At 40.6% G+C, this 27726-nt stretch overlaps 1 protein-coding gene across 1 annotated transcript in view; it reads left to right on the top strand.

Moving 5' to 3' along the window:
* Positions 1-27726, top strand: part of NEB (nebulin) — a 207157-nt gene that overhangs the window by 172418 nt on the left and 7013 nt on the right. The window contains exons 118-140 of the mRNA XM_044242061.1: positions 231-335; positions 972-1076; positions 1165-1275; positions 1988-2098; positions 2338-2439; positions 2549-2653; positions 4858-4968; positions 5642-5746; positions 6523-6627; positions 8011-8115; positions 9534-9644; positions 10046-10156; positions 10654-10767; positions 11518-11622; positions 15381-15485; positions 16017-16121; positions 16770-16862; positions 17930-18022; positions 20094-20186; positions 20726-20818; positions 25341-25433; positions 27186-27278; positions 27574-27666. Of these exons, the coding sequence (XP_044097996.1) occupies positions 231-335; positions 972-1076; positions 1165-1275; positions 1988-2098; positions 2338-2439; positions 2549-2653; positions 4858-4968; positions 5642-5746; positions 6523-6627; positions 8011-8115; positions 9534-9644; positions 10046-10156; positions 10654-10767; positions 11518-11622; positions 15381-15485; positions 16017-16121; positions 16770-16862; positions 17930-18022; positions 20094-20186; positions 20726-20818; positions 25341-25433; positions 27186-27278; positions 27574-27666 (2367 nt within the window). The remainder of the gene's footprint in view (positions 1-230; positions 336-971; positions 1077-1164; positions 1276-1987; positions 2099-2337; positions 2440-2548; positions 2654-4857; positions 4969-5641; positions 5747-6522; positions 6628-8010; positions 8116-9533; positions 9645-10045; positions 10157-10653; positions 10768-11517; positions 11623-15380; positions 15486-16016; positions 16122-16769; positions 16863-17929; positions 18023-20093; positions 20187-20725; positions 20819-25340; positions 25434-27185; positions 27279-27573; positions 27667-27726) is intronic.

The following is a 27726-nucleotide window of genomic DNA, read 5'->3' as shown; positions in this document are numbered from 1 at the left end:
ACAGGCACTAGGGTGTAGAGTCCTGAGTGAGGCTGGGGAGGAGCTGGGGGTGAGCGTGTGGGAAGGACTTGGTCCTGGCCACAGGGCTGGAGAGGGGGAGCCCAGCATGCAGTGAGGGGCCAGGAAGCCTCTGCCCCCTTTTTGGTAGTCAGTCTTCCTAGCACCCTTAAAAGGAGAATTACAGATTACAGTAAATGCCAGCTTCTTCCTTTGCCTTTCTTCTGTTTCAGGTTGAGTATAAGCTGGACCGAGAGTTCCTCAAAGGTTGCAAGCTTTCTGTCACTGATGATAAAGACATGGTGCTGGCCCTGAGGAATTCTTTAATAGAAAGTGACGTAAGTGTCCAGTGCCTCCCATGACACCTAACCCACTTCAGTGGCACAGTCCCCAGCAACAGGAAGGACAGAGGAGGCTGCTGGTGTAGGAGCTCAGGCGCAGGTCCTGAAATACAACCCTAACCCGGTGAGCGTGCCAGTGACATGGCAGAGCAGGGTGACAGGCAGGGGAAGCTTGAAAATCCAGGTGACCATTCTCATGTATACTGCACTGCGAGATCATTCACACATCGAGAATTGGGAGCTGACGTTCTGGCTGGATTCTATGAGGAAGCATTTGTTTTTGAGTGATCATATTCTTTCTTCGTTTCTTCATCTGTAAAGGAGAAGTAGTAATTCCTCCCAGGATTCGGGAGCAGGTCAAATTACATATTCAAAAGTCCTTTGAACTAAGGCTAGGGGTATAAAGATTCATCATGAGATCCATTTTGATCATCATTAAAGCCTCATCTTGGAAGAGAGAAAGTCTTTTTGTATAGTTCCCAAGATTTCCAAACATCAGATCTTTTATGGAGTTTAGTGTCCTTACTGTGTCAGTGATTCTGTTTTCCCAGCTCTATAGTGACTCAGGGACTGAGTAAATATATACCAGATACCCAGAGGAGCTAAATCTATATATTTTTTTCACCCCTGCAGCTGAAATACAAAGAGAAACATGTCAAGGAAAGAGGAACCTGCCATGCCGTGCCTGACACTCCTCAGATCCTCCTGGCAAAGACTGTCAGCAATCTGGTGTCTGAGGTAACCTTCCAGCAACATATGCTATGCTTCCCTCTTGGGCTAATGCCCCAGGCGCACACTCTAACAGGCTCTCTGTGGATTCCCTCAGAACAAGTACAAGGACTATGTCAAGAAGCACCTGGCCCAGGGATCGTACACAACACTGCCAGAGACCAGGGACACCATCCATGTCAAGGAAGTGACCAAGAATGTCAGTGACGTAAGTGACCAGCCCCAGGACTCTTGGCAGCAGCAACACAACTTTACCTTAGAATCCAGGGAAATCTGGGGCGAGCTGCCTCTTTGCTTCTAAGTGCTTTTCTGTACATCGCTTCACCCTTACCGTCATCAGTGCCTATGTGTGAATTTTCAATTCTGCTTTAAAGGAGGACTCCGTATTTATTAGGTTTCCTGTTATGGCAACTACGACAAATGGACATTTTGCCACAGGACCTGTTATCTGCAATATAAGATGTTAGTAACCTGGCGTTAACAAAAGGAGGAAGCGTTGCTGATTGAGAATGGCCGCTCCTATCATTAAAACTGCTGAACAGTTTTAGAGAAGTAAAATCAGTGCTTTGTAATTAAGTAATCCCTGCCCACTTTGTCCTTATCAATAATGCTTTCATACTCTTGCTATTATATTTTTATGAGCCCTTTATGGTTTCATATGTTTTCTAAAGCTAGAAATGGGAAATGAAAGAGTTTAATTTGCTTGTAGTCAGTTCTCCCAAGATTGCCTTGTGTTTCAAGTGTTGGACTCCAGGACAGACAGGACAAGGAAGAGCTAGCCTATGGGTCAGAGATCCAGGTTCCAGACTGACGCCGGGATGGGGAGCCATGGATTTTCATGGAGATCTCACAGTTCTTCAAGTAAACCAGTTCTTTTCCCAGATTCCTCTGCTCACATAAGTGATTCTGGCTCTATTTAGACAAATTACAAAAAGAAGTTCGTCAAGGAGAAAGGGAAATCCAACTACTCCATCATGCTGGAGCCCCCGGACGTGAAGCATGCTATGGAGGTGGCCAAGAAGCAGAGCAATGTAAGCTCCCCTGTCCACGCTCTCCACAGTCCTGCTGAGTCAGTGGATCCCAACTTGGTGCCTAGTGGGCTGGTTCCATCCAGTGGTATTCCTAATTTCCCTCTCTGGTAGTTTAAAAAATACGGCAGTTTAAAAAATTGGTTTGGTTTTAATAAAACGGTTGTTTGTGCTTGATGAGGACTTTTTCAAAGATAGCATATCTTCCACATGAGTAAACATTCTTTTCTCTCCAAATAAAGGTTGCATACAAAAAAGATGCCAAGGAAAACCTGCATTACACCACAGTGGCTGATCGGCCAGACATCAAGAAGGCCACGCAGGCAGCCAAACAGGCCAGTGAGGTACGTGTGTGGTGAAAATGCACCTGCTCCCCAGAGGTCACGGCCACGGAGTATGACAAGGCACCCACCTCTTAGAATGTATTGCCCATCTCGGTTTTCTTTGATTCAGGTGGAGTACAGAGCCAAGCACCGCAAGGAAGGCAGCCATGGGTTAAGCATGCTCGGTCGCCCAGACATTGAAATGGCCAAGAAGGCAGCAAGGCTGAGCAGCCAGGTAATCCAGATGGGTGTGTGGCAGCTCTCGCGTGAAAAACCTCGCAGGAAGTCGGGATTCCCAGCACTGAAGTGCAGAAGTAGCAACAAGAGAGATCCTGGGTCTTGGAGAGCACTGCTGAGCTTTGAGAAATTAGATTGTAAAAGTCTAGCAAGGACCTTGTCTCTTGTTTCTCTCTGAGATCTTCAGGCCTTTCTCATTCTCCACTTTTCCACTTATGGATGTGTGTCTAGATATTTGAGTGCTTAACAGTCTTCAGGAAGAGAAATATCAGCTTGTGAGGTCCTACTGGCACCTCTTCTCAGGTAGTGAGATTGTATCCCAAGGGTGGCATTCACACTTGAGTCACCTGTGGGCATTTAACAGGCAAGTGTCATGAAATTTAAAACTTCTAGAACCCAACCAGATGCAGTCACTTTTATTCTGCCATTCAACATCCATAGATTACATGACTGGGCTAAGAACTAAGGAGGTGAACGGATGTCCTCAACCTCATTTCCATAGATAAATAATGACAGTTGGGGTGAAAAGTAATCAAGGTATATCCAGGGTGCTGAGGGGAAATGCCTCATTGTGTCGAGTTTTCCGGTAAATCATCATCTTCAGCTATTTTATGTAGGCATGACAGCTCTCTTCCTTTCATTCAATTAAATCAATTTATTGAGCAAGTCTACTCCATCATTTTCTATCGAGCACGTCTACTCTATCTTCCTACTCCAAGCGGCATGTACCAGAGGGAGGGGATGGGTGTGCACAGAAGTAAATCTTTCAAGAAAGTTCTATAGCATTCCACACGTTTCAACACAAAATCAACAGAAAAGAGTGTAACTTGGTCAATCCCCTGACTGAGGTCAAGAAAGTAGATGAGCAAAAGGAAAAGAGTTGTCAGCTTGCTGATGTCAGTCCTACATCCCTGATGAGTGCGTTAGTTTTCTTCAAATGTCTCATCACAGCAGCATCGTAAGATGCAGCCTGTGCCTCTACCCTCTCCTTTGGCCTTTGAGGTATTCTACGCAAGTATCAAGTATCAGCCAGGCATCAAAGTCAGGATAGGGGAGGCCCCACACTGGGAAGCCCCTTTGGGGCTGGGGTCACACTGAGAAGTTACAGTCCCTGAGACTAGCCTTCCAGAAGAAGTAAGGCCTCCACATCTGAGGTTTAATGTAGGATTAGAAATGCAAGCCTCTCAATTTTCAAAACCAGCAAAGTCTTCAAAATTTCAAAATCAGATCTTTTCTTTGCTTTTACCTTGATGATGGCATGACCTTGGAAATTTTTTTTAAATATATTAAAATTTGGAGTGGCTGTTAGTAGAGTAAGCTGGTATTTATGCTTATTTTTTAAATTAAAGTTAGCCCTTTGCATATTCTTTTTTGTATCCTAAAGGTATCCTAAAGTATACCTTTATCATTATATGGCAAAACATCTCACTTCTTTCTTCTAGATCAAAATCGTATTGAAGGGCTTTCCCCCACACGCTCTGTTCTTTTTTTACTCAAAAATTAAGCCATTTTTTTGCCGCATGTCAAAAAAATGGCATAATTTTTTTCTTTGATTAAGAAATCAGAATGATATAGCCAAAGTACTACTTTAAGATTATAATGAATTCTCCTAATTTAACAGATTCCTTATGTCTCACTCTTCTGGATCATTTACAACCCCTCTTTAAACTCCTTACAGTGACCTAAAATGCCTTTGGTTTCACTGGCTACTAGGGTCAGAAGGCTCCAAATCATTAGATCACTGAATGTAGCCTGAAGCCTTTACCCTTATTCCTCTTACTGTTGTTTTGCACTAAAAAGAGATGATTTGTGATGAAATGAGCACTGGAGGTAATATGCAACTGATAAATTATTGGACACTACATTAAGATGTACTCTAGGTTGGGTAATTGAATTTAAATAAAAAAATAAATTAGCTGTTGGTTGATTAAAAAAAAAAGATGAGTATCTTTCCTACTTCTGAATAATATAAAAATGAGCAAGGCGAATACCGTAGAACTCATTCTTACCCTTGACTCCCTGTTGCCCCAACATAACTATTGGTTGTGCTCTTTTTTACTCTTAAAAGCATCCTAGTGTGGATCATAAGTTATATGATCCCTTTATATAGAACATATTCTTTGTATTTGTAGTTCCTCCATTTCTTAGTTTTCAAATTAATTGATGTTCAGAAATAATCTGGAGTTTCGCATTTGCTATTAGGTTAAATACCGAGAAAATTTCAACAAAGAGAAGGGCAAAACACCGAAATTCAATCCAAAAGACAGCCAGCTCTACAAAGTCATGAAAGATGCTAACAATCTCGCAAGTGAGGTATGTTTTTTTAATTGTGGCAAAATGTATAACATGAAATTTGTCATTTTAACTATTTTTAAACGTATGATTGAGTGCTCTCAGAAGAGCACTCTTGATCTCGGCGTTGTAAGTTCGAGCCCCACAGGTGTAGAGATCAGTAAACAAATAAAATGTACAGTTCAGTGGCATTGATTACATTCACAGTGTTGTCCAACAACCCCATTATTTCCATCGCCCCAAACAGAAACTGTACAACCATTAAGCTATAACTCCTTCCTCTCTCCCCCCAGCCTCTCATAACCTCTATAATCTATTTTCTGTCTCAATGAATTTGCCTACTAGAGAATCTTCTCTAAGTGGGACCTACAGTAATTGTCCTTTGTTTGTCTGCCTTACTTCACTTAGCATCATGTTTTCAAGGTTCATCCTTGTCATAGCACTTGTCAGAATTGCATTTCTTCTTGTGACTAAATCATATCCCATTGTGTGTATACACCACATTTTACTTCTCCATTCATCTGTTTATGGACACTTGAGCTGTTTTCCACTTTGTAGTTACTGCAAATGAGGTGTGTGCATTTTTTTCATCAGCTCCAGAATTTATTTCAGGATGAGATCTCTTTTATGGCTTCCATTGGTACTGTCTGCTGGTTCCTATTTATGTGATTTCGTTCTTCCCCCTCACGTGCAGGTTAAATATAAGGCTGACCTGAAGAAACTTCATAAGCCTGTGACTGATATGAAGGAATCTCTGATAATGAATCATGTGCTGAATACCAGCCACCTTGCCAGTTCTGTAAGCTTAGTTGTTTGCTGTAGAAACGGCATGTTTCACCCATTTGCAGCTGAACTCCTTTGCTAAGCTCACATACATCTCCTTCTCTGCTCCCGGGACACCAGATTTACGAGAAAGCTCTTTCATGTGAAGGCATCCTTCCAAGTTACGGCATTAGTCTACCAACTCTCCACGGATTGTGACACCTCTCAGAATGTGAAAAAGCTTTTGTTCTTAGAATATTTAATCTTTTTATTTTCCAATTGACTAAGCCCTTCCCTCCTTCGAAGAACATAGAATCGTGGTTTGGAATAATTTCTTTCACTTTTGACTTTTCTTTATTTAAAAAATTTTTTTTTTAAGATTTTATTTATTTATTTGAGAGAGAGACAGTGAGAGAGAGCATGAGTGAGGAGAAGGCCAGAGAGCGAAGCAGACTCCCCATGGAGTTGGGAGCCTGATGCGGGACTCGATCCCGGGACTTCGGGATCATGACCTGAGCCAAAGGCAGTCGTCCAACCAACTGAGCCACCCAGGCGTCCCTCACTTTTGACGTTTCACACCTCCTTTGCATATGCCATATAACCTAAGGGCTGGCCATCCGGTATTAACTGGGCAGTTCCGGACATGGCTCTTCCTCCTCTGACACATTTGTGTAACCCCCCCCCCACTTAGTGTTTGCTGCTCTTAGTGTGGACTTGACAATGCTGCTGTGTAAATGTCTAACCTAAAGAGGAAAAACCGAAATGCTGAGCAGCTTTTCCAACGCATGTGCCTTTGTGCCTTCTTCCCCTCAGTACCAGTACAAGAAGAACTATGAGAAGAGTAAAGGCCACTACCACACGATACCTGATAACCTGGAGCAGCTTCATCTCAAGGAGGCCACAGAGCTGCAGAGCATAGTAAGTCAGTTCAGACTGTTTCCTGATGTGCGTTCAGCTACGGTGTCAAAAATGTTCATAAATGCCCCCTAAGAATGGTAGTAATAATTTTAGTAATGATTGCTGGAGGAAAATATCCAGGAATATACGGGAGCTTGGAATTTAGCAGCATTTTGAAACAAAATTTTATGCTATAAATAACAGCATCAACACGTATTGAAGAAATAGTCCCTATGCATGCAGTGTGTGTTATTCAGATCACTGATGGGCTGGAAGCAAAAAGATTATGCCACGAGGGGGATAATCCCCTTGCAGTAACCCCAGTTGTTCCCTCATGAGACTGCACCCCAGCTTAGGAAACCTTGCAATGATGGGAGAGAGCTTTGGAGGATTTTGAGCAGAAAAGTAACATGATTAGATCTACCATTGAAATATTTGTGGGTATTTAAGGAATCGAAAATTTGTAAAATAATGAAGATTCTCAAAAGAAAGGACTCAGAGAAAGAGTTTACTATCACATGACTTCCTCTGTCACATAACCAGAATTATTTAGGTTCCCTGTTGGGCATTAACAGAAAGGGAAAAATTACTAGAAGTGTCTTCATGTCAACTGTGAAGCTGCCCATGCCCCCAGATTTCTATTTTCAGCAAGACTGCTGAGACTGAGCATTGCCATGAAGATGTTGTGTGGACAAGGGCCTCTGCCTCTCTGACTTTCCATTTCTGAATATCTGTGGGCTGCCCCCACTCCTAATTGCATGTCCTCATCCTCCTTCAGATTGGGGCATTGTATTTGTAAGGATGAGGATACTGTATTTGTAAAATAGCACTGGGGCTCTTTTGAGAACATCAGATTTCTTAGTAAGTCAGTAGACAGGTAAATTAGTTCTCATTTTTATATGAACTACTATTGGCTACATTGAATATGGGGCTGATTATGACCTAGATCCAGTTCGTGACATAGAAAGTTGTATGTGTTATCTCTGGAATAGAGACCCCAGGTCGCCAATAAAAGTCCTCAGGAAAGACAAATGGAGGTCTTTCCCAGAAATATTGACAGATGCTGTCGTTACAGTATTCACATCTACACCTATCAGATCCCAGCCGATCTCCTTGGATGGGTGACGGTCCCCATGTATTTCCTTCCCTTGGTCTGTCTCTCAGCTGATTCTTCTGCGATGATTTTTTTGTTTCCTTGAGTTGAACACAAATTTGATTTAAGGGTGTTTTCTCCCACGCAACAACAAAAAAGGTACTAGATCTGAAACATAAGAACCTGTTTTGAGTGGCAATGAGATGCCACCATGTGGACTAATATATCAGTTAAAAAATACTATCCCTACACTAGTCTCTGTCTGGGAATTGGCTGGAGGAGATCTATCTAATAAGCCTCTTTATCACTAGGTGAAATACAAAGAAAAGTATGAAAAGGAACGAGGAAAGCCCATGTTAGACTTTGAAACACCAACATACATCACTGCCAAAGAGTCTCAGCAAATGCAAAGTGGGGTAAGTCCTATGAAACACATCACACAACAAACAGCCATCAAGCTGTTCAAGATCAGCTCTGCCCAAACACATGTATCCAGCTTTCTGTTATCCAAAAGTAGTAGATGATGGAACTTGTTTTCATGTGCTCACTAAAATGTTTCCATATCAAATCTTATGATTCAGTTATAGTAAATGTTCCAAACAGTAAATATTTAGCATCTGTGTTTTATTTCAACTCTTTTATTTTCATAGCATTAGAACATAGCAGACTAGTAACTCTGAAATTATATTGAATGTAATATGAATTTTTCTTTGATAAATGAAAAGTTCCCTCTGCACAGACCCACCCTTGGCTTTAGATTACTTTTAATAGGAAGTCCCAGACCAAATAAAAGAGTAATGATCAAAATGTTTATCAAAACATCAGATATCAAGATGCCATATTTCCTATATTAGAAATGTAAGCACAAGTATCTTAAAAAAATTTTTTTATTCCTTTTTAACCAACGACAGAGAACAATGGAATCTTATTTTGAATTTTAGAAAATCTGTTTTCATTAGGAAACAGACTTATTTTGGGTTGTTTTTTACTTCTCCTCTGTGGAGCAGATCCCCAACCATAAAGATAAATGGTTATTAATAAAGTAGTACTTTGTGAAGATTTCTGGTGTAAAGAAGGCCAAATAGTCAAAAGTTTAACATAACTTCATAAAACTGGTGAATCTGGGTAAAGGGTCTATGGAAGTTCCTTGTACTAGTCTTGCAACTTTTCTGTAAGTTTAAAATTCTATCGAAATTAAAAATTACTAAAATGGACTTCTAGCATTTATTCTAAATCTCTGGATGAGACATCCTAGACCAGGGATTGGAGAGGAGATGGGGGAGCTTGTGGCTCTCAGTGGAGGACAAAATCGTAGGATTTCTCCATGTTTTCATTGGCCACTTTATTCGGAGATTACAAATAAGAAGTCATGATTATTAAAAAGGCCAAATTTGCATTTCGTGCCCTCAGCCTCTTCTTCCTCTGCAATGTTATTTTGCTCTTTCTTACTTTTAGTTCAGAAGTAAACTCTTGTTGCCTCAGGAGAGATGACAGCGGATTCAGAGTCTTGGTGGCACAGGCTTCCTTCCACTGTCCTTCCCTGCCATGAGGCAGACAGTGGGGCAGCCCCAGATGCAGTGCTGGACATGTGAATGAGGAGCCCAACAAGGCTTCTCAAATTCTGAGTCTCCTTGAGGCTATTTGTTGTAAACAAAATATTTCCAGAACAACCAGACTACCTTTCAAACGTGTGACCTTTAGCAAAACTACGATCCAGTTAAGGGGTCATACATGGAAGGACTGTCTTATAATTTTTTTTTTCTTCCTAGGTATGAGAAATAAGTTGTAATAAAGATTCTTTTTTTAATTTGTGTTTCCTTCTTAATCACATTAGAAAGAATATAGGAGAGATTATGAAGAGTCCATTAAAGGCAGAAACCTGACAGGCCTGGAGGTCACACCAGCCTTATTACATGTCAAATATGCAACCAAAATAGCCAGCGAGGTAGTGCCCACATGGTCTTTGCTTTCGCTCTTGATCCCAATAATTGCACTAATGACACTCATCAGTGTGATCCTTCTGCCATTTTCATCACCATCTAACTTTTGCGGGTTTCAAGTTGGGTTCACATGTGTTTGGTATTACCACCTAATCTCTTACCCACATTAATTCTTCTCATTTTTTAACTGAATACCTAACGAAATGTGCTAGTTTCTTATTTGATATTTCATATCAACCGATGAGGCTTATACCCCACGTTTATCATATCTTTAATCACTAAACTGTCACTACTTAAAACTGGAGGGTTTTGTTTTGTTTTTTGTCTTTGCTTGTTTTTCCTCTTCACCCAGGAGGAATGATTCAGGCTTTCTGGTCAATGTTGTTGCTTTTGTTTTGTGATACAGAAAGAATACAGGAAAGACCTAGAGGAAAGCATCCGTGGGAAGGGTCTCAGTGAAATGGAAGACACACCTGACATGCTGAGAGCAAAGAACGCCACTCAGATCCTCAATGAGGTAGGATCGGAGCATCTTCTCCTCCCTAGCCAAGTTACACACACAAAAAAAAAAGAGAAAGAAGAGAGATAGAAGTTTGAATTTCAAATTCCATATCCAACATGGTTATTAACTGTTAAATAAAATATATCTCAGTTTCCAGTGAGTTAATATTATAGTTTGTGTCCATTGGCTAAGGTAATCTATTAATTTATCTAATGGGATTTGATTTGATCATTAACCGTTTGGTGTGCTCATTTAAATTAAAAAACCACGCTGGAGTGTTATGCACCTAAGTTCAGGACTAGTTATATAGCAAACCAGATTTAAAATGTCCTTTTTACTTTAAGTAGAGAATGCTAAAAGTATTCAAAAGGAAGCCTTACATGTTGACAGGGAATAGCAAAGGTGAACACTAGCAACCAAATAGTGGTATAGTACATAGATTTACAGTCTCTTTGTGCATTGACTACCTCGTCGTGGAAGTTGGGTAACTCTTGTTTTAAATGCTGCTACAGAAAGAATATAAGAGAGACTTGGAGCTAGAAGTCAAAGGAAGAGGCCTGAATGCCATGGCCAATGAAACTCCCGACTTCATGAGGGCCAAGAATGCTACTGATATTGCCAGTCAGGTCAGTGCTACTGTTCCATGTCAACCTTTTAAAAAAAAAAGAAAAGAAAAGAATAAAAGTGGTTACAAGGGCACAGTGTTGTCTTTCTATTATCTTGCTTGGTTGATTAATAGTACTGTGTCTAGAGTGGCACTTTAAAAATATCTACCTGGTGAAATCCGTTCTGATAGAAGGAGCAGAGGCCTTTTTTTCATCTGTCTTTCTGAGTCTATAGCCACAAAAGACATTCAGAGCAAAGGGTAGAATTTGGGGAGCTGGAAGCTAGGACAGATTCGGACATCCTGGTCTGGTTTCTTAGTCAATATCCACAGCTCCATTTGGCACCAAGAATTCCTTGTTTAGGACATTTGGGGAGTTCTTTCTTTGCCTTCTCTCAGGATCTAAATTTAAAAGGTAGTTTTTAACATCCCACATTATCTTTTGCTTATTTGTTCTGCTCCCAGCTCTTAGGTATGTAAACAGTCCATACCTTCCTTACTCCGTGTTGATTATCTCTCTCCTTTCCCACTCTTTCTCTCTCTCCCAGCCCCTGTGCCCAACTAGATAGTAAGTCTTTCAACAACTAGGACTCAACCTTTCTGAATCTCACTCTTTAGTACGAAGCTGTAACCACAAGAGGAAAAACTATATATTGAGCTTCAAATGAATGAATCCTTTTGGAAAAGAAATATTGGCCACCTCGTACTCAAATAAAATCAACAAATATGTACATTGCAAACATTTACCTAAGTGTTGGGTGTTCTTTTGCAGATTAAGTATAAGCAGTTAGCAGAAATGGAAAAAGCCAATTTCACTTCTGTGGTTGATACTCCGGAGATCATTCATGCTCAGCAAGTCAAGAACCTTTCAAGCCAGGTAAGGACGTTCATCGCAATATCACTCATAGACCCCAGTCATGAAGCCTTTCCATTAATACCCAAGTAGGCTCTTTCAAATCACAGATTTGCCCAGTAAAGGAGAAGGGATTCATCTGTGATGCAAGTTTGAGTCAGAGGTCAGATTTCTGCATCAGAATTAAGATAGATTTCATGAGGGAACTTTGAGGTACTGAGGAACTCTTACATGGTAGCATCTGTGTTAATGAAACAGTATTTTAACCTGTAAAATCTCCTCTAATGTGGATGTAAACTGTATGTGTGAATCTGGAAGGAACAAAATAGATAATCCATACCTGGATTGTCAAGCTCCTTAACCAGACTGACCTCGGGCACCCCCAGCAACCACTCGATCTAACCCTGCTTCCTCCGTGAGGGATAACTCTGAAAATGGAGGAAAGGACGATGTCTTTCATACACCAGGATATGCCCCTGGTGGCTTTAATCTTCAGTGATATCAGAGATCTGCAATTTAAGAAGCTCCCAAGTGTCTTCTGAGCAATGAATTATAAAGCCATAGTGGCCTGAGATGGGCTGTGCTTTATAAACACAGGGGGGTATAGGTTTCCTGGCCCACCCTGGAATTCTGAAGCTAGTTATCCTGATGTTGGCCCTGGAAATCTGTTTTTATTTGTTTCTTTGTTTGTTTTTGTTTTTTTTTTAATCTTCACAGGTGATCTCTTAATGGCCAGTTGGGTCAGGGGAATCATGGATTTAAATCCTTTGTTAGCAACATATAATTTTATATCCTAAAATAAGAAATGAAGAAGTATCAGTAGAGAATGGTTTATTTAAGAAACAGATATATTCAAATGGGAGAAACGAACCCTTTGGGGGGAGGTGGGGTAGGGAAGCATTTTATTACCAAAATTATCTGGTCCCCAAACTACCACGTTGTGTTCATTGAAGGAGGCTAATGTTCTTGAGGCTGTGAGAGGTTTGCCAGCCCTATAACCTTGAGCCTTTTCCCACTGCTAATCTTTAAGGAAAACCCCAGAGCGTAGGCCTATTCGAGGGAAGATTGAAGCAGCTCACTCTGTTCTCTTGGAGCTTTCCCCTGCCAGGTTCCTCAAGGCCTAAGACATGGCCAGGCAGGTTTCTTCCTTCCCGGTTCAGATTAGTATTTACCTTTCAGTGGCACAGAGGTACTGGTGCTTTCTACAAAATTGCTTCTCCAGGGCGCCTGGGTGGCTCAGTGGGTTAAAGCCTCTGCCTTCAGCTCAGGTCATGATCCCAGGGTCCTGGGATCAAGCCCCACATCGGGCTCTCTCCTCAGCAGGGAGCCTGCTTCCTCCTCTCTCTGACTGCCTCTCTGCCTACTTTGATCTCTGTCAAATAAATAAATAAAATCTTTAAAAAAAAAAAAATTGCTTCTCCATTTCCAGTGAAAAGTATGTATTTTATGACTTGTAAGTCTCATACTGGGAGTCAACCAAATAGTGGTATAGTACATAGATTTGGGTGCAAGCACTGTGAACAGACCTACAAATTCAGGATAATATACTAAGTACTTCCTAATGCCTTTCCTCTCAGAATACCTGCCAAGTTCCAAGTGCAAGCTAACCACCCCTGTTAGTGACTAGCACTAGTTTAGCAAATCAGGAAGGCAGCTTTTGCCTAATCTTAAGAAAATGAAACAAAAAGAAAAGGAGGACTGGTCTTACCCCTTTCCCAGGACAGTGAGAACTATTTGCCTTATGTTTGCATAACTAAGAGGAGTCATTCGGGTGATTTTTTTCTGGAACAAGGAAGGTGGTGAGCAGCTTTCTTCCCAGAAATCTTTGTTTTAATTGGCTTCCTGTTCAAAGTCTAGACTGAAATCTCTTATTGGTTGAAAGGGCTTCTTTGTTGCCTTCGAGGAGATTAAATCTTTCAACGCATAAATGTAATTCGTAATTTGTGTGTAATACAATTTAGATGAAAGAGATATAGAAGGAATAGTTTCATCCCCTTGCAAATTAGTGAGCCTTTCCTCAGCCCTCCACACCCAAACTTCCCTGAAAAGTGGGAGAAACTGGAGCTCAAGATGGAGAGAAAATTGAAAGGACTCAGTGACAAGCAGTACTCTGGCCCTAAGGTGGAGTAAGTGTTCTGACTACTGATTGCAGAAGTTTAACGGAAGTGAATCCGCTCAGTCACGGGGGCTGATGGCACAGGTGTGGGGGAAGGAGGAGGCAGAGTGGTGCCTAAGTGGGGTGTCTCTCAACTAGATGGGGGGCCCAGATGTGGGCCCATGACCAGGTGGAAGCTGGTGGTCCTGGCAATGAAAGAATTCACCTGAGGCAAAAGAATTCTACCTGAGGTAGAAGTTTACCTCAGACACCACAGGGGTGAAGGGCAGTCTTGGAGGAGGTGGTGGGTGGGGGCTGTTTTTCAAGGGGTAAGATGCGTAGGGCAAGTTACAGAATTCTCCCTGTTTGGTAACTGCGCCTCATTGTAAGTCATCCACTGGTCAGTTAGGGTTTGTGGATATTTTCAGCTGGGTCTCCTCATAGGCTTTTCTGCATCCAATTGATCAAGCCTGTTTGCCTGCCAGCGGCCTGCACGGGGCCAGGGCAGGAAAGCCCAAGAACAGTGATGGCTGGCTCAGCCGTGGCTGGTCAGCTGGTCATAATGGTGGCCGCAGGTCTGTTCAGTAGAGCCTCTAGTCAGAGCCGCATTCTGGAAGCGACTGCTGGTCCTGCCTGCCTCTTGTGTCTGGTGGCCAGAACTCCAACATACCTGTGCAGAGCGCAGCAAAAATCTCCTTGCCAGCAGCTTTACAGAGGCCTGCTGATGGCTCTTAACCCTCCTGCTTTTCTCTCCCTGCCTGTTGGTCATGTGGCTCCTGGCTAAACAGCCCCATCCGCTTCAGAGTAGACCCCCCAGTGCCAGGAGCCTGGTTGTCTTATCACCTTCCTCTGTGTGGACCAGCCAGCGAGGGCCTCCTTCTGCTGTGTTTGCCGTGACAGTGGGTTTTAGTAAATGCCCAGACTCAGTTCTCCAAGAAAGAAAAGACATGGTGCTCACTACCCACAAGAGGGCTCTGCTTTAGAACTCCCTAACATCCACGAACTGTCCTGAAACTACGAAGGACTTTCTTTCTGCTGAACAGGAGCGGCAGTTGTAGGTTCCATTGGCCCATTTCCCTGTGGTAGTCATGTAAGGGCCTATTTAGCCAGAGGAGCTCCATCTCAGTTGAACAGCCATTTTGTTGTTTATGCAGTAAAACTTAAACTGACCCTCCCCCCCCACCCCCGTCAGGGGACTTACTTAAAAGCAAGTCCGGGTAACCAGTCGCAGGTAACAGAGCCCAAATACAAGGGTGGGTCAGGCGAGGTGGAGACATCCAAACAGTGGGGTGCGTATACTGTCTCCCTAGCTACCAAGGAGTGTGGGCCCCACCTTTTGGGTGCCAAGGTGATAGTCTAGTTCAAATAGCTACTATGGGGAGAATTGTAATTCAGTTGGCCACCCGTGTGGGACCTAGCATGACTGTGCAGCTTTCTCTGTGTGTTACAATCTCATTGGCCCCCTGTGTGTGGCCAGGCTCAACCACATGGCCTTTGCCCTTTAAAAGTTAGTCTGTAAGGCAGGGAGGGGTCGCCCTCTCTGTAAGAGGCAGCCCCGAAGGGTCGGTTTGATTCTCGATGCTTGGCGAGAAATAAAGCTTTGCTTGATCTTCACTTTGTATCAGTCTCGCTCCTTTGATCACGGACCCATCGGTCACCATCCTTATTTCTTGAAATCTGTTTTCAGAAAAAGTACAAGGAAGATGCAGAGAAGTGCATGTCCTATTATGAGACTGTTTTGGACACCCCAGAGATACAGAGAGTCCGGGAGAACCAAAAGAACTTCAGCCTTGTAAGTTTTTATTGACTCTAAGACACAGCCCACTGATACCTGGGATGGGGGGGGGCACAGTGGATGCCTCTGGGCATAGACAATGGGCCTTGCCTCCCAGAGGGGGCTGCGGGGCCACCTTCTGCAACTCCCACCTGTGGGCCAGGAAACATGTGCTCCATTTTTCTTCAAGACCACCTTATAGTCCCCAAATCACAGCATGAAATATACCACTGCTACTTTGTTAGTGGCTTCTTATCACTGTATGTGAACTTCTATAGTGGCAACATCTGTCTTTTTCAAAATTAATTCAGGCAGGGATGCATTTTTTTAAATCTAACTTGACACTTTACCATTTTTAGGGTTTTTAAAAGAATTTTACAACATTCTTATTAAAGAATTTCCCTTCAGCTATATGACTATGATTATTATGGCATAGACATTTGGTTTTTGTTTTGATTTGGATTTTAACTTCCCTTACACAATAGAGACAATTTAAAATATATTTTTAAATGTTGAAATCTTAACAAGATGTTTACTCTTTCTTCATAGCTCCAATACCAATGTGACCTTAAAAACAGTAAAGGAAAAGTTACAGTTGTTCAAGACACGCCAGAAATACTGCGTGTTAAAGAAAATCAAAAGAATTTCAGCTCGGTATATTTACTATTTATTTTCCATTTAATGCTAACCTAATACTTGCATTCTCCTCCTTAAAAATATGCTAGCCTCATGTTGATTAAGACAATTAACACCTAACCTCCCCAGTTAATACTAGAGGTTATTTGATAAAATTTCCCATACTTGGCTCTAAAAACATCACTCCAGAAACCATTTGAAATAACACCTTAAATCTGCTAACAGAGTAACTTTTTTTCTTTTTAATTTTTTTAATCCCACAGCAATAACATGTGTTGTCTTGCTCCATGAAGATGGATTTCTTCTTGACATTGTGATTTCTCCTATTATCCTTCTCCAGAATAAATGACTTTACATTTCTTTAATGGATTTTGTTTCCTATGAGAGGGGTCTTTGAAAGTCAGCATTTTCCCAGTTTTCCTCATCCTGTATTGATACAGTACAATAATTTTAAAAGAAATCTCAAGATCTGGAAAGTTGTCCATGTTGTAAATATGGCAGGAGTTCTGATGCTGACGTGGAAGACGTCAGATTCTCTGGCACACGGCTAAGAACATTCTCTAGTCTCTTTTGTTCTCATAGAAGCCATGTTTCCTAGTCTTCCTCCAGGAATTGCTGGGCTTTCTTTTCTTCTGTGTAACATTGTCCTGATTCTGAATGCCCCAGGTTTTATACAAAGAGGATGTCTCGCCGGGAACGGCCATCGGAAAGACCCCTGAGATGATGAGAGTGAAGCAAACACAGGATCACATTAGCTCGGTAAAGACACACCCTGCACCCCCCCTACCCCGCCCAGTCCCTCCCCCATAGACTCATCCGCTGAGTTTTCTGCCTGCCTCAGAGGATCATTTACTTTGAGGGTCGAGCTGCACTCAAAACTTTTGTCACCAGAAGCAGCTGAAGCTGCTGAAGTAGGTGCTGTGGTGAGGGCCATCCCCCAGTCAGTGCAGCCCAGGTCGGTGGCAGGAAGGGAGGTTACCTGTGGGAAACAAAAAGGCTGGTGTCAGAGCAAACCAGAGCTGGACCGTGGTTAAAGTGATCAAAACAGATTTTAGGCAGGACTGTTGCAAGAAGGGAAAGAGATCTCAGTATGGAACTGGGCTGAATTCCAAAAACTGCAAGGAAAATTCAGGATTTCTAATTAGAGGGGATGACAGTGGGGTGGAAAAGGAGGCCGGAGGGGGAATAGAAAATATCAGGGGTAAGAGGGATTCTGCCTGAACCTACCTAACATGATTTTTGCTGGTGGTAGGCCAGGGTGATCAGACGTTGCCTGGTGGGGCTGGTGGAGTAAGGAATTTGGTCAGATATCAAGGGTGAAGACATACCAAGGGTAGGGGAGTTTCTGGCTAAACTGACTTAGCAGGATTCTTGCTAAAATCAGGCAATACAGAGATAGAATCGGAAGTCCAAAAGTCGAGGCCTGTTTGGGTAGAAGATTCAGAGGACCCTGACTGAAGTTTATTCAGGGAGAGACTCCTTGTCACTTGTAAGAAAATAGAATATGTTAAAGTCGAAAATTCAAACTTCCTGGATATATGTTGTGAATGTATTTGTCCTAGCCAGATGAACTGTAGGATAGAACATCTGAGTGCACAGGAAAGATAAGGGGCTATAGTCTTGAGTATGGACTCCCTCGCCACCTCACCCCTAACGGATAGGAGAGCGACCAAGAGTCCTTGCCCATGGCATTGTTCCCTGACCCAGTGTTGGAATGGAGCCTCATGCACACTAAGTATAGAGTTTGTATTATTTAAACTGTGACTTTACAAACTGCAGAGCTCCTAACCAAACACATGTATGTGTTCCCACTTTTATATTTGCAGGTGAAGTATAAGGAAGCCATTGGCCAAGGAACCCCAATTCCTGACCTGCCAGAAGTAAAACGTGTCAAAGAGACACAGAAGCACATTAGCTCGGTAATGGCCTGTGGGCTCAGCGTATTTGTGTACCCAGTCACCTCCTAGTTGCTCCCTAGCTCCGGGAGTGGGGTGAATGGTGGGCTGGGAATGGTGTGAACCTCCCTCCATGCTAGCTAAGAAACCTCTGTCTTCACACCATTCAGAAGGGACTTGGCTTCTTTAATGATCACGCCTGCACTTTCTAGAGTAAAAAGTGCCAATGGTAGAAATTAGGTTATTGGACTGATTTGGAGTTAAAAGATATAAACATAAAACTGACAGAGTATTATACATTTCATGTATATTATGATATATTAGATAATTGGTATATAAATTATAGTTTTGTATAATTATCTATAACATACATATATAATATTACATAATATCATATGTAATATTTTGTGTTTCTCCAGTGTATATATTTGCGTGTATGTGTCTCTTGGGACACTCTCCTCTGTCCAGAAAAACTCTAGGTAGACTTTTGAAGTCTCTGCAGTCTTCTCCTCTCCCTTTCAAGAACTTTTGCCCCATATCCTCCGCTATTTTGCAGATGCCGTGTATGTTAAGGTGCTGGCAGTCCTCCCTCTACCCACAATGACATACCATATATTAAGCATGTCCTCTGTGAGGAATTTCAGGCACCTGTGATAGTGGATGTGTGTCAGGGGGTGTCCCTCACACCTTAAATAATCAGGTTAAGCATACGTTTCTCCCAACCTCTGTCAGGTTAGCTCAGTCTCTGGTCCCCATCCCAACACATACACACATACACACTCTCTCTCTCTCTCTCTCACTCCCTTACTCACTCACCCACTCAGCTTTCCCATCCATAAGCACATTGCAAGCAGTCGCTGGCTGCTAGCAAGAGACCCTGTGGAGTTTGGGAAATAGTTTATGGCCAATAAAAGCCGAGGGCCTTGGACTTAGAAATTCTGCTTGTCACTAGATGACTGAATTCACATTTTGTTGCCATTGAGAAACACTTGATATTTCTCTTGCAAGTTGTTCATATTATTTAGATCTCTTTCCTGTCTCACTCTTCTCTTATACTCTGGCTTCCTTGTGGTACAAATTATGTAGAATTTTGCATCCACCAAAAAAAAAAATGCCTTTAGTCACTTTTAATTGCAACTTCCTGTCTCTCTCTGATTATGTTTTGTTCTGTTATCCATGATCTTGGTTCTGCTGCTTTGCTGAGTAAAGAAACACAGGTTTATATTAAAAAAGCAGATTTTTAAAGATCCCTCAAACTTTCCCAGCAAAACAAAGATAGCATCCCTAGTTTGTAAGTGATCTGGGGAATTAACCTGTGACTTAAACCCCCTGCACTGTTCCTGTTGCTCCCAACCCATTCTCAAGTACACCCTTGACCCATTTATTTAAAAAGAATTCATTCATTCCTTTAGGCTGACAATTCTTAAGAGGGAAGAAGGAAAAGAAGGGGGCCAGAGGTTCAGGAAGTGCCTTACTCTCTTCCTTAAAATTTATAGACCTTTGATATGACCCCTAAAAGGGACTTCCCTCAGTTTGAGAAACACTAGTTTACATGCTCCAACAACCATTAGTAGGAATTTCAAGGTCAGATGCTCTTTCTGAAAAATATACTTTAAAGTCTCCTCATATTAAGAGTACCTACAGACTAGGTGCCCCCTAGGAATTTTCAGTAGAAAATACATAACAAACTTTCCAAACCTGAAGGAATAGAGTATCATATGATTAGAAAATTTTAAACCAAGGAACCCATTTATTAAGTACAAATCTACTGTGGACCCACTAATACTAAATGTTGTGAAATGGTTCAGTTTTTCTCTTTGTTGAATTTATTATTTTTTTTAATGCATTTTAGGAATGTTCTAAGGGTTGACAATAGAAAATGCGTAATTTAGTACCAAGTGTTCGAGGGTGGTAAAGTCACTTTTGAAGAGGGAACATAAATATTTGTGGAATTTGTTTTCCTTCTTCCTTGAGTGTCATACTTTAAAGTTAGATTGATTTTAGGAGTTTCCACCACGTAGCTCACAGATGTAGCTGTAATCCAAAGGATTCATGGTCATTTCACCTTTTTGGCTCTTCTAATTATCATCTACAGGTTATGTACAAAGAAAACCTGGGAACAGGCATTCCAACCCCTGTCACTCCAGAGATTGAGAGAGTCAAACGCAATCAAGAGAACTTTAGCTCGGTATTTACAAATATATCAAATAATTTGAAACTGTTTCCCCACTTAAAAGTCTACCAGAATAACCCATTATCCTTTTTGCAAAAAGTAACATCTTAATTGTCTCTGTGTGTGTATGTGTGTTAGGGCATGGGGGCGGGGGGCAGTGTTATTAACTGACCAGAACCATCTGGACTTACAGAAAGTGATTCACTGTTCTGGTGGTACTTTAATATTTTTAGCGAATGACAAGTGTGAAAACTTAGATCTAAAACACTGTAAGTAGAATTAACACAAGATTCCCCGTCATTAACACAAGATTCCCCGTCATTATACTCATTTCCTGTAACTTCAGTGCTTTGTGGTGTACTTTTTTATCCCCAGAATTAACATGGTAGAGTTTATCATTAAAGTTGTGAAGGAAAAGTGAAAGCATTATCCTTACTAACTATACTCACTAAGAGACCTCCTCTTCACACAAACAACCTGCCCCTAATTTTTTCCCTTCCTTAATCGTTGTGCCTGTTTTGAATGTCTTCTGGGTACTTTCTTATATCTCACAGGTTTTGTACAAAGAAAACTTGGGGAAAGGAACCCCAACACCTATCACTCCAGAGATTGAGAGAGTCAAACGCAATCAAGAGAACTTTAGCTCGGTATTTCTTAGGGGGCAAAAAATAAAATCCCTTAATTCTTATCTCAAATAATATTTTTTAACACATTACAAACACGGTTTTTCTTCCTGTAAAATTACTAAATTCATATAATGAAGATAATGATACCAAATATTACCTTAGTTTTCAACCCAAACCTAATTTAGTATTTACTTGAGTTCTGGTGTGAAATTTTAACTGTTTTCCCTGAAACATAATGATAGATCACTTTCCTTAAAAACCCATAATACTCAGTGTTTGTTCCTCCTTCCCCAAACCCTCATTTAATAATAACGGGAATTTCTAACTGGTGTGACACAAATCGAAAGTAAAAATCTAACATCCCTTTAAAAGGCCAATGTTAACTAGAATTTTATTTGTACTTACTCTGGCTCTGTTTGATGTATTTCTTGTGTTTGTAGCATTTTGTAAAAGAGTGTGATTCTTAAATATTTTCATTCAAGAGATGGAAGAAATATTTACAGTTAAGTCAGAAATGTGGCTCAGCTATTATTTTTTGTATACCGTGAAAGATAGAATTGAACTTCCCTTTGGAATAGTTTAAGGATTATCGAAAGCTAATATTTATTTAGCTTTTAATATTAATAATATTTATTTTATTCCCCCAAACTTCTCTCTCTTTCTCTCTGGTTCCCTAATTGAGTTACCAGCTCATTATGGATATTAATTTCAGTCAACTTGAATATTATTTGATAAGGCCTCATCCTTCTGTCTTTGAGTCTTCACTCAAAGTGACTGTAAGTGACTCTTGCCTGCAGCCTAGCAGCTGTGTCTTTATTAATGCCACTCAGACAGACATCGCACTGTACGTGACGAAATGTTAAAGATGGTCAGTTGTCCTATTTCTTAAAGTTGTCTTGGCCTCGTATGCCATTACAAAAACAAAAAAACTTTTAGGGACTGTTTTGAAGATCAGGTTACCTAAAAGATGGGTCCAAGCTGATGTGATTATTGGTTTTGTGCACACAGATTTTGTACAAAGAGAACTTGAGCAAGGGGACCCCCATTGCTGTCACTCCTGAGATGGAGCGAGTCAAACGCAATCAAGAAAACTTTAGCTCGGTATTCGGGAGAAAGCTCCTTTAATTCCATATCTAAAAAATAATAATTTTCTAAAAAACAACTTCTCACTGTTAGTCCATTTAAAATAATCAATTTAACATTTTTAAGATTTCATCAACTGAATTGTTTTCCACGTCATTTACTTACCATTTTATTCTAACATTTTATACCTTCCATAATAGTCCCGTAAAAGGTTTAACTGGTTCCTTTCCTTCTCTTTTCAACTTCTGTGTTGCTGCTGGGACTTTTGAAGTTCATTGGTGTCCAAAAAACCCAAGCACTGTAGCTCTTATTTACTTGGGACTCTTAACTTAAGATACTTCTTGGTTAGCTTTGTCCAGAAACACAGTACCCAAGGCCACATGTAGACATAGTGGCTCTTGATTGGGAATGGCAGTTACCTTAACCTAGATCCTATCTGGTTAAACACATGACAGAAAAAGAAAGTAGCTCAGTGTTGGAACCCAAAGCAGCCTTATCTTGATACTTGTGCTACAAGCCATTCCATGAATAGAAATCCAGACCTTCTGATTTCTTTTAAATATGCAAATCAGATCATAAACTTATATTTAATTTTCTTTTTGTTAATATTGTTGAAAAATTCTGTAATAGTCTGTAAAACTTATGTATAAGGATCTTAAGAGTTACTTACACCTAAGATAGAAAATCAAATGTCAATAGTGAAATTTAGCTGGATATTTTGGGGGCAGGGGAGCAGAGCAGGGTTTTGATCCAAAGTAGTTTTTGTGAGTTCAGATATTTCCAGAAAGTTTGATCCTTCCACATGATTAGATCAGTAACTTTCTTTGGTCCTGTTGTCTTTTGGTTTTGTTTTGTTTTGCTTTCCTTCGTTTCTAATTACTGTTGACTAACAACCTTTTAACTTTGTTAAATTGTCAATGTAAATGAGTTTCACTTTTGGAATGTTCACTGTTTTCCCTGTGGGATGATGGTGGTGGTGGTGGTGATGATGATGATGATGATTTCTCCTTTTGGAAGAATAAGGTTTGCATTAATTTTCAAAGTTATATTTTTTTCTTGTATATTAGAGTAAGTATATTGTTTATATCTGAGATCTTAATGATCCCAATGATCCCGGACAATTTTTTTTTCCTAAGTAACCATTTGTATTTATTGTTACACAGGTTGCATTTAGGCAGAATTGTCCGGTGGTTTATATAGCTTCTAAGATTCCATGGGAAAAAATTAGTACTGCGTATTAAAACATTAACTTTCAGACTTGACCACCTCCATAATTTGGATTTACTCAACAAGGACCAATTTTGCTATACTACACAGATTTGGCCTAGGGTTTTAAATATCTGTTATTCTGCAAAACAGATGTTCTATGTAGGGAAGATAAGTATTTTCCAATCTAATTTAAAAATAATTTTCCTATTATACACTAAGCACTTTAGTGCTCTTATAAAATTATTTGTAATTTTTTCCTTAATTCTCAACATGGGGAACACACCTTCAATATAATATGAGTTAATAGTGAAGAGAATATCAAATGCACTGAAACCTTAGCTAAGGAAATACAGAGCATATGCTCATCCCGATCTATGTGGAAGAAACAGGTTGACTTGGTGAATTTGTCATCCAGTTTGATGTCTGTAGTCTCATACTAGGGTCCCTACAGGACAGATGAAAGGGCTGTTTTGACTGCTCTTGTTTTTTTCTGCATGCTTTCTTGTGTTGTACAGGTGTTGTATAAAGAAAACCCCGGGAAAGGGATCCCAATTCCCATCACTCCAGAGATGGAGAGAGTCAAACACAATCAAGAAAACTTTAGTTCGGTATTTAAAAGAAAAAAGTTCCCTTTAACTATTTTTAAACCAAAAATTAATGGCTATATTTTAAATCTAATCAGCTTATCCCAATAAAAACTCTGACATGTCTTGTTCACAACTTAATGCTGCCATTTCCTGTGAATCCGTTTCCCCATTTTGGTTAAACATTAATACCATCATTTGACTTAAAAAAAAAAAGTGTTCAGTAGTATATTCTAGCCCTTAAAAACATAACCTTCTCAGTGTCTAAGCACCCACATTTATCCTGCTTTGGCAAATTTGATGTGGACGTAAAGCTTACAAAAATGTACTTAGCAAAAATCAAACTATCGGCCTCACTTCCTGTTCTAACTTTCTCTGTCCCTACTGGTATTCGTACAGATGCTGTGACTTTTTTAGCATCTTGTCATTGCTCTCCATTGCTTTAAAAATAATTAATTCTTCCCAATATGTTCACGAAAACTAAAAATTAAATACTTGGACTTCTTTTGAAACTCAACAAAAGAAGGTTTGTGCACATGTACCTTTATACAGTGTTTATTAAAAACCCAGATACTTTATGTCGTTTATTAATAACATTTCCAAATCAAAAATAACTTCCTCGGTTCTCCCTTTTGTCTCTTAACATTTTTACTCTTTTTCTTCCCCATAACAAACTGGGCAGGGCAGGGGGGGTACTAATTGTTCCCTTCCATGATGTACTCTTGCTCCGAGCTACAGAGATTAATTCAATCAACAACAGTAACAAAATTTTCTTTTCCTATCCCTTAGTTTTTTGCTGCTCTTTCCTGCATTCCCTTACTTAAAAGTGTGTCTTTAGGCTCCTACAGGTTGGATCTAGAAGCTTCTGGTATTTCCCTTCCTCCTACCTATTCTCTTCCTCTTTGCCCTTCTTCTCCCTACTTCTCCCTACTTCTATTCCCTCCACAAAAGGGGGGCAGTGGTTGATCGCTCTCCTTGTTCTGGATGCTTTCTTATTATACAGGTGCTATACAAGGAAAACCTGGGGACTGGAATTCCAATCTCCATCACTCCTGAGATGCAGAGAGTCAAACAGAATCAAGAAAATCTTAGCTCGGTATTTTGGAAAGAAAATGAAAAGAAGATGCCACTTAACCTCATAATTATATAACACTTAACATTTATTCCTTTTTAAAACCCACTACCCTTCCTTTGTTTCTAATATACCTCACTTAGCAAAAGGACAATACTTTTTGCATTTTTATGTTACTACTATGGATTCAACTTTTTAAAACATTTTAGTTCTGATAGTGATTCCATCTGGTTTTCTTTAAATATATATATATTTAACTTGCTTGGATAACAACAAAACTGAGTTCTAACAATCTCAAGCCCCCATGTGATTGTCGGGAGGCACTATACTCACAGAAGCGATGAAATAACATGAGTAACTGACAGCCTTTCCCCAGCAGCTGAGGTCCTTGCTGCCCTAGAGACTCTGCTTCCCCAGCCAAACCTTTGCCGCCGTTAAAGTAGTTTGTGGCAGCTTGCCAACCCGTTAACTCCCGGCTCCCTGGACGACTGTGTCATTGGGTAACAAGGAAGTTGAACTCACACTTACAATCTTAAAACAAACGAAATGTTACTTAACTTTTTTTTTTTTTCTGGATGCTTTTCTCATTACACAGGTGTTGTACAAAGAAAATATGGGCAAGGGAACCCCTTTACCTGTCACTCCAGAGATGGAGAGAGTCAAACACAATCAAGAAAATATTAGCTCGGTACTTTGGCAAGAGAAGAAAAAGCTACTTCTTTTAATGATTTAAAATAATACTTATTAATCCTACTTTAAAAAAAAAACTTAAATTTTGTGAATTTTGTTGATCCCATTTATCTTTCTCTCCTAGAAGACTACTCTTAGCTTTAACCCCATAATAACAAGATTGCTTTAATCTATAAAGTTCTAATATCAGGAAGTAACAGATTTTCCAATAAAATGTCCTTTCACGCATCTGTCCCCAAACTTACTGTCTATCATCCTCAAGGTCTCTTTGTTTTATGTACTCCTCAAATCTGGGGGGGTGGCATCACAGGTATGAGAGCTCTTTCTGGAAAATTGGAGTTGTGATCTTGTTGTCTGTGTTTGCACCTATGACTTTAGGTTCTAATTTACCCTGTCAGATTTAGACAAAGAGACCTTGGGAAAAATAACCCCTGATCCTCTCTTCCAAGGATAATGACATTTCTTTTCCATTTGGTATTTTAAAATATATATATATATATATATAGATATATATATATATATATATCCACTTGTTCTTTTAGTTTGCTTAGATAACAACAAAATTGAGTTCTAACAACAAATCCCCCATGTGCTTGTTCGGAGGTACTACGCTCAGAGAAATGAAAAAACTAAGATCCACTAGTGGTTTCAGAAAATAATTTATCAATTTACGTAAAAATGAAGTGTCACTTAAACTGTTTTTTGCTTTAGCAGTTTTAGTTGTTTTGTCTTCACTGTGGTCTGTAACTGCTAACTTTTAGCAAACCATTTCCTGTAAGCCTGTGCTCTGTGACCTACGTTTATAATGTAGCGGGGGTTGGGATTTGTATGGGAAGATGTTAGCTCATGTTAGGCAGAACCTGGTGGGCCTCCACATGAGCGGTGTCCGCAGCTTTCTCCTGCACTAAAGTGTGTGGCACCAGAATTAGCCAGGGTATTTGTTAAGTCAGACTGCTGGGTGCTGTCCCACAGTTTCTCATTCTGTGGGTCTGGTGCGGGGCCAGATGATTTGTGATTCTAGCAAGTGCTCGGGTGATGCTGACCTTTCTGTTCAGAGACCCCACTTTAAGAAACGCTACTTTAGCAGACTCTTTCTCTTGAATGCCATCTCCCAAACCTCCTGTGTCCCCATGAATGACACTGGACGGAGACACTGAGGTAAAGGATTTATCATGACACTAGTGATACAATTGCTGAAAATGTTTTTCTTTACTGATGATAAGTTTGGTGAACTAAAGCAGGAGGCAGAGCATAGAAGATAGCAGGGGAAAAAAAAGAGTAGGAGGAATCCTTGTTTTGGGGCCCACGGTTTTATGGATGTGTCTCTAGAGGAGTTTAAGTGCTACAAGACAGGCCAGTCCCCCACTGCCATAGAGGGAGCGGCCCCACGGCCCCACCTTCTCGGTGGCCGCCAATCACATGCCCTTCAGTCCTGTTAAGATGATCTGCCTGGGGCTTGAAATGGATAGATGAACAGTGAAATGAAGGCCTTCTCTCATCCCTTTTGGGTACTTTGCAAGTTCTGTCTTGCAGTCTGCCAGGATCTCAGGGCATGGTCCTATCCTGGAAATGTCTGTCTTGCTGTAACTACACTCAACTTCATTTAGACACCTGCTCCTTTCCACCTAACCTTATTGCCCAAGTGGTTTGGCACCCTGAGCCTCATAACAAATAATCTGTTCCATTTAATCTTTTGGTAACTGTAATTTTTTTTTCTTTTTGCCTTTTTGGATCCACTGGACTCATGTAGGTTTTGTACAAAGAAAGTGTGGGGAAAGCGACCCCAACCCCTGTCACGCCAGAGATGCAGAGAGTCAAACGCAATCAAGAGAACATTAGCTCGGTATTGTCTTGAGAAACGAAAGTGTTTTTAATTTTGCAAAGTAACCCCTGCAGTTTGGCCTGCTCCTAACTCCATCCCAGGTTAAAAACAAGCAAAATGCCAGTTTTTAAGAATCCCCTGTAAATAATATACGACACTTACTATTGCCATTAACTGGTGTTAAGCTTTCTTCTTGAGAGCTGTTCTCACTCATGTAACAGATTAAATATGGAGTTTTCACCCCAAAATTGGATTATGTTGAATGGCTTGAATATTACCTCTTCATGATTTTCGGGTCCAACTTTGTATCTCACAGGTGTTATACAAAGAGAACCTGGGGAAAGCGACCCCTACACCCTTTACTCCTGAGATGGAAAGAGTCAAACGCAATCAAGAAAACCTTAGCTCGGTATTTTGGAGAGGAAAAAAAGAAATTGTTACACTTTTAATAGGCCTGGCAAATATGGTT

Source organism: Neovison vison, chromosome 3 (genome assembly GCF_020171115.1).
Source record: "Neovison vison isolate M4711 chromosome 3, ASM_NN_V1, whole genome shotgun sequence".
Lineage (NCBI taxonomy): Eukaryota > Metazoa > Chordata > Mammalia > Carnivora > Mustelidae > Neogale > Neogale vison.
Note: the sequence above shows the minus strand (reverse complement) of the source record. Positions and strands in the feature narration are given on the sequence as shown.